Below are 7,391 nucleotides of genomic sequence, written 5' to 3' on the forward strand. Positions count from 1 at the left end.
TTTATATATTTATTTACTTTCCTTTATATATTTATTTACTTTCCTTTATATATTTATTTACTTTCCTTTATATATTTATTTACTTTCCTATATATATTCATTTGTCCTGCAGCTGCTTAATTTTGTTTATGACTATTATGATTTGACAGGGGTTTTTTTGTACTCTTGCAGATGGTGCGAACTTGTTGGCTTTACTTCTTTTCCAAGTTCATTGAATTATTAGATACTGTAAGTACTTTAGCCTAATAAAAGAAATAATGATGTTTCCACAGTAGAAGGACCAGTGCTGTTGAGCACTGGGGGTATAAATTGCTTTTTAGTTAGTCCTCCAGTCTTCAATCATTAGAATACCATCGAGATGTTTACCCTTATTAACTCATCTGATTGTTCTATTACACTGTCATTCCTTGATTATCAGGAAAAATGTTAATGAGAGAACATAGCTTTAAAAATTTAGGAAGACCAGATAAATTGCCTGTTTAACAGCTGAATACACTAACCTGTTATGCTATGGCAATGCTTGTCTCAACACTGCAGATAAAAAAGAGGTGATTATACTGAATATATTTTTTCATATCATATTCAGATTTTATCTTTCTCATTCAGAATATTATCATCATCAGCTCTGAATACAGCACAAAATTGCCATACCTACCTTCTCTAAATTTCTGGGATTGCCTTGAGGGTCATGATTATGGAGGTGTTTGATGTCAGGCTGACACTCTACCCTTTTGCAAAGAAAGTCTGAACAGCAATGCATTGAAGCAGAATGCAGACCTTGCTTACCATCAGCAGTCATCTGCCTTTCTCTCTTTCCAAGACTGACATCAAGTAGGATTGGCTTAGATATTTTCAAACCAGCTTCCGAGTGCTGAAATCATCTGCAGTTCTATTTGCCACCAATAGTGGTGGTTCAGGAATTGACTCATGAACAGTGAGGATGTTCTACACTCTTCGAGCAAAGTTAGCCATCTGACTTTCATTCTGCAAATGCTCATGATGCAACACTGGAAGATCTTACTGATTAAACCAAATGGAATGGTAATGGAAGGGTCAGGAATGCTAAAACTGGAAAATCCCGACAAGCTTGTTCCTCTATTTGCCTTTATTCCCCACAGGTTAGAGTGCTCCTTTTTAATTAGTCTTGAGCCTGAAGTTTTGTTTTTTTTATTTTACTTTTTTGAATCCACACAACTAGGTACCTGTTTCTCATCAGCTTTTTGCTTTTATTGCAAAAGTAATTCCTTAGCTGTATTTAAATCTGCTGATTCCAAATGTTTTCCCCAGCAAACTAGACTTCTTCTCTTCTGTGTTTATTTGCTTGCCATCTGATACTACCCTTTGCATGACCTGACTTCTCTTTACAGAGTTTTCTTCCTCTGTCTTCCCTTAACACTTCCCTCAATGTCTGTCCTTTAAAATGTGGCCTGTCAATATCAGTTAAGTGTACCTACATTTACTCTGTCCAGTTTTGCTGTTTTTCAAGGGTGGCTTGTTCAATGTTCATAATAAAGTGCTATTTCTCTATTATTTTTTACTATCTCTATCTGTTGCTAATCCTTCAGTTAATTTTCTCAAATGGCATTTCATTAATAGTTTAGAGGATTTAAAATCTGATGCTTCTAAAGACTTCTCAATCCAACCAAGTCCATCTTACACTGTTGTTGCACATGTAGGTGATGGCTCAGCCTTGAACATTTCATTTCAAAGCTTGCACTGGCTTCTCAGGTGGATTTTACATACTGGTTTTAATTTTTTTTAAAACTAATCTGCATATCTAGACTCTCAGTTTTCCTTCTTCTCCCAAGACTGCAATTGCAAAGTACTCTTAAATGTATAGTTGTGAGCAACCAGGACTGATACATACAGTTTTCTTTAAGTATGTTGGGCTTGATTATTTTCTGTAACATCCTGTTCATTAAAAATCTGTTTCAGATATTTTTTGTGCTGCGTAAGAAAAACAACCAAGTTACATTCCTGCATGTCTTTCATCATTCCATCATGCCATGGACCTGGTGGTTTGGAGTCAAATTTGCTGCAGGTAGTGGAGAGAGAGTTGAGTTTGAGTTGAACATATGTTCTGGTAGTAAAAGTTAACTATGGTAGACAAAAAAAGAACAGAATTAAACATCTTGCAAATATCAGTGTTTTTAAATTTAGATTTCTGCAGTATTTTATGGAACAACTGAGATCACCATAATTATTTGAAAGGTTGGGGACTACTCATTTTTCCTATTTGACAGCATTTTGTGCAGTGCTGATTTCTTATGGGGGGAAAAGATGCAGAGGAGAGAGCTGTATATAAGCAAAAAGCATTATTACATGAAAAAGGCAAGTGATTGTAAAATCAGAAGTGCTGGAGGAGATACATGAGGCAAATAACTGTCGAAACTACTTCAAAACCGTTTGTCCTCCTGAAATGTTAGAACTGAGTTGGAGGGGGGACTCTGCTTGAAAAATTATTCAGTCTCTGTTGCAGTTACTTTTACTGGCTTTAGGTAGTGTGAATGGGGTTTATTTACATATAATATTTTGGCTTTCACAAAGCTACAGAAATATTTTTCTAGACTTTCTTTATTAAAGAAACATATTTGAATTGTACTGAATTAAAATTCTTTGTCCACTACCAGCCTACCTTCACTTTCTCCTTTTCTGCTCTGTGTATCTCTGCATGCATCTTCTTATGTTATATTATTAGTATGCACCACTAATAAATACAGCTTGCCATGACAATAGTCTGATAAGAACAGAGTGGAGAAATACACAGTTAATTTCTGGGACAGTTTAGGCCTTTTTAGGAGCTTTTACTGAGAAATAGAGGGGGTTATACATGTTTATTCCCTTATGTTTCCTGACAGTGTATTTTGGATTTTTTTGTCCCAGAACATTGGTGATGGATTGATGAAGAGAACCATTGCTTATTAATCTGATCTGTTAGAGTCTGTTTTATGAATACAAAACCAAGACCTTGAAGTAGTCCAGAAAATGTGCAGATGGGATCTATTGAATCTGTCCAGTGTGCAGCTTTTACTAGTGTATAACTACTGCATTTGTTGAGTTTCTGTTATTAGGAAACTGGTGAATTGACTATGTAATTCTCAAATATTTCTGAGTAACTGGTATTAAGTTAATGACAAAATTGTGAGTAGTTTTCTCAGCATACACCTCAGTGTGTTAATAGGTTTGCAAAAGAAAACCTGCAGCAAATAGCTGTCCCTCCTCTTCAACCTTGAAAATTTTCCATTTAATAGGTGATTAACTTTCTACCTTTTATCTGGATGTTGGATCAGTATACCAGCTACAGGCTTCTGATTTTGCATAAGATTCAAATTTCCCATATGATACTTGACAAATACTTTCAGCAAAGTGTGCAAGAATTGTTTTGTCCTCTGCTAGAAATAGTTTCTCATATTCATGCAGAGCTGTGTTTACTCCAAAAACTCTATTGCTTATCTTTACACTTACCCTTCTAAACATTTTTCTGTTTGATAACTTAAAATTTTTTCAAGAATTTCAGTCCTGCTGATGATTACCTTGTATTCAGTTTCATCAGTGTTTGTCTTTCTGAATAGCAGCATTTATCAAGTTTTCAACCTGTTTTTAAAAAAAACAATAGATTTGGATGGAGATGCTGATTCTGGGATCGGATATAAATATGGAATTGTAACATGGTGCTTAGTATAGTGTTGCTTTTTGGAGCATATTTTTGCACTGTTGATTAGGTTGTTCTTTTCTTTTTTCTCTGCTTTAACTATTTATTTTTTCTTCTGAATATTCACTGAGCAAGCCAAAAAAAGTATGTATGTTTGAACTGTAAGAACAGTCAAATTATTTTAGAAAATACAAATAGTTAAGTTTCAAAGAAAGTTTGCAATCACAGCTGGAGGAGTTATGCTCTATCAAGCTGGAAGAGTAGTGTGAGCTACTAAAAACACAGAATGTTTTATTTTTAATTGGAATGATTCTTAATGGGAAAATAGCACTCTTTTCCCTCACTAAATCTCTCCTTTTATGTAATTTTTTCTTTTATGCTCAACAGTTTCATGTTCATATTTCTCTTAAAAGTACTTTGCTGTCTACTGCTTCTTGGATCACTTTTAGCTCTAACTTTTTGCATTCATTGACATGCTGAAGCTGTTTCTGAGACAGCAAACTGATATCCCTCAGAACTGATATCAACCCAATTCAGGTTAAATACCTTGAGGATTAGTCAAAATCTAGTTTTTTTGGTACATGTTTTTCCTATTCTTACTCAAAATATCTGCTAGGACCTGAGGTGGCTTTTTAAATACCTGATGCAATACTACTACTATGTTTTGTTTTTCTACAGGTGGTTTGGGAACATTTCATGCTTTGTTGAACTGTATTGTCCATGTTGTCATGTATACTTATTATGGAATCTGCTCTTTGGGACCAGCCTACCATAAATATTTGTGGTGGAAAAAGTACATGACAACTATACAACTTGTGAGTAACTGCTTTTGACAGATACAACTCTCAAAAATGACACAGACTTGATGCAATAAATTTGTACTTTTAGTTATTTATGTTCATGTGTTAGGTTACAGTTGGTACAAGATTTATGTTTTAATTCAGGAAAACAAAAGGTGTGAGCTCTCCAGTTATATACTTAAATCTGCTGACTTCAGCATTCACTATAAGAATGGTGTAGACACATGAGCTTTTCAGTTATGCAATACTTGGTAAATATACTTACAAAACTCATTACTTGTATAAAAATTATTAAAACGTAAGTTTATACCAAGAAAATACAATCAATGTACAGAATACATATGTAACTAGTAGTGAGGAAAGGGAAAAATATTTCTTTTGAATTTCATGTCTGTTCTTTCATAGAAAGTGTTTATGTTTAGAGAATTTAGTCACAGAATCAAAGAATAATCTGGGTTGGAAGAGACCCACAAGGCTCATGGAGTCCAACTCTTAAATGAATGGCCCATACTGGGATCAAACCCACAATCTTGGTGTTAGTAGCACCATGCTCTAACCAGCTGAGCTAATGTCAGGGTCCTCTCTTCACCCCAGAGCATTACAAAATGCTCCTGTAGTAATTACATTGTGTTTTATCAGTTTTATATCACTTTTGAAAGGTTATGGTTCTGGGTGATTTTTTGATGCCTGTGTTTTTTAACAACTGGATTTTTGAAATTCAGCTCCTGGCTAAACAATTCGCTTATCATGAGCAAGGATGCTAATGGAGGAGGGAAAGGAGCACCCTGTCTGCTTGCACCTAGGGCTGATGTTAATAGAATAGTTCATGTAACCATGTGCAACTCTGAACAATGTAGCTTGAATATTTTTGTCTTGGAGGCACTACCAGTGGACTATTAACTTGGAGTTCATGTGGAATACTTTTTTGTCACGTGCTAGTGTGCAGGGAAGGTGGGAATTCATATTCCCAAACCCTGTAATGATTGTTCTTTCGCCCCTCCCCCCCCCCCCCCCCCCCCGGCTAATTTCTCTAAAGGAGCCTCCCATTTGTCACTGGTCAAACACTGTTTGCCTCCTTCCTTCTTCTCTGAACTGGCCAGGGTAGAATCTCATTCTCCTGCTATGAGTTTCTCAGTGCTGCTTGTAATTCAATTTGTCCCAGGACTTTTCTGCCTTTTCTCTGTAAAACTGTTTTTCAGTGGAGTAAGGTTTTTGGAGAGGGGCTGTAAAGGTGATCTCTGTCATATTAAGAAGTTGTGTTGGTGTCCCTGTTGCTCCCCACTTTACCCTGGCTCCATGCCTCCTATCTGTTTTTCTGCGTACAAGTTATGCTGAATTTTTTTAAATTTCTATAGTAAGTCTGTCATTTATTTAAAAAGTACTTCTTTTCTTCACCTTTTCCCTCCAGGTCCAGTTTATTATGATTACAGTTCATATAGGACAAATCTACATCATGGATGATTGTCCGTACCAGTATCCAATTTTCATGTTTATTATTTGGCTGTATGGCTCTATGTTTTTAGTCTTGTTTCTCCACTTCTGGTACCACGCTTACACGAAGGGACAAAGACTACCAAAAATGGCAAGAAATGGGATCCACAAAGATCAGTAAAAAATTCTTGTCTCTAAAACCAAAAAGTATATACATCAAAGCGGAAACTTGCACTACTTGACAATCAAGATATTTAGGTGCGCACACTCTACATGGTGTATATTTTGTATGTTTTCTTCCAGAACAGAATTTGTATTTTTACCGTAAGTTATTTGGGATTCAGAATATGGGGGCTGAGGGGAGCACTGTGGATCTCTGGAAAAAAAAAAAAAAAGAGGATAGATGATATCTATCTTGGAAATGCATGAAAATAAAGATAATAATTAGGAAAACTAAAATGTGCATGAAAAGTACTGAGTACTTTGAACACTGAGGGGGATAAAAATCACTTCACCTTAATGTTGTAAGCTGCTGAGACTGTCAGCAGCATTAAAAGAATCTTCAGTAAGTACTGTTTAAAGCTTATTAATATAGTCAATACATAAACATTGTTATATCTGTTTATAAACTGTATTACTTTAAAGGAAGGATTGTGTGTTGATCTGTCAAGGCATGGCGTTTCATTTGAAGATCAGATTTTTCGATACACTGTCTTTTACTAAGAGAACTTAATTCATTTCATGTTCTACTCAGCTGGACATTATCGTAAATGTTGGAAAGCTACTAATATGGGGATTATCTGAATTGTCTTGTAGCGATCTTGTAGTGATCAAAACATCTTACTGATTTGTTCACTGTAGTAGCCTAATATACTTATTATTCAATGTATCTATGGATATATTTTATATTGGTAGCATATGCTGTTTGTGGGAGGGGGTAAGGGGATTACTGAGTCTTGTAATTCAATAGCCAAAATCTTAGCACTTAAATAAAATTAAAAAAAGGAATTTTTTTGATTGAAGCTTGAATGTTGCCTGACATGATTGTACTGTGCTCTACTCTCTTCCATTTCCATTATCTATTGAAATACATGCCTAGAAAGAGTTTGTGTTGGTTTTTTTCATTATTATAATTGCTTGTTCTTATCAACTCAAGGTTAAAGTTATTCCATTAATAGCATCAGTTACTTTGTCCAGAACCAGGCAAAAAAAAAATATGTGACATTCTCTGGCTTCTGAGAGTGGGTCAGGCAGTGGAGACTGGGCATGACTCCAGTCTGTGTGGAATTAGCCAGTATGTTTTATTTCCATGGCTAGGCAGACCGAGGTTAGGGTCACACATGTATAGACGTTAAAGGAACTAGCTATTGTATGTAAGTTACATTTGTACTGCATGAATTTATTAAAGGATTGATGCACACAACAGACCTGCAAATGAGGAGTTAAAGGTGTTTAAATTAATGTTACCTTTAAAAGTACTGTTTTCTATTATGTTTAACACTAAAGAA

At 35.3% G+C, this 7,391-nt stretch overlaps 1 protein-coding gene across 1 annotated transcript in view; it reads left to right on the plus strand.

Annotated features, from left to right (window-relative positions):
- The window catches only part of ELOVL7 (ELOVL fatty acid elongase 7), a 29,904-nt gene extending 22,916 nt beyond the window's left edge, over positions 1-6,988 (plus strand). The window contains exons 5-8 of the mRNA XM_008933618.2: positions 172-228; positions 1,936-2,041; positions 4,331-4,467; positions 5,861-6,988. Coding sequence (XP_008931866.1) covers positions 172-228; positions 1,936-2,041; positions 4,331-4,467; positions 5,861-6,064 — 504 coding nt within the window. The 3' untranslated portion in view covers positions 6,065-6,988. The remainder of the gene's footprint in view (positions 1-171; positions 229-1,935; positions 2,042-4,330; positions 4,468-5,860) is intronic.
- Positions 6,989-7,391: the final 403 nt, after the last annotated feature.

Source organism: Manacus vitellinus, unplaced genomic scaffold (genome assembly GCF_001715985.3).
Source record: "Manacus vitellinus isolate BGI_N305 unplaced genomic scaffold, ASM171598v3 scaffold_18_pilon, whole genome shotgun sequence".
In the NCBI taxonomy this organism is placed as follows: Eukaryota; Metazoa; Chordata; class Aves; order Passeriformes; family Pipridae; genus Manacus; species Manacus vitellinus.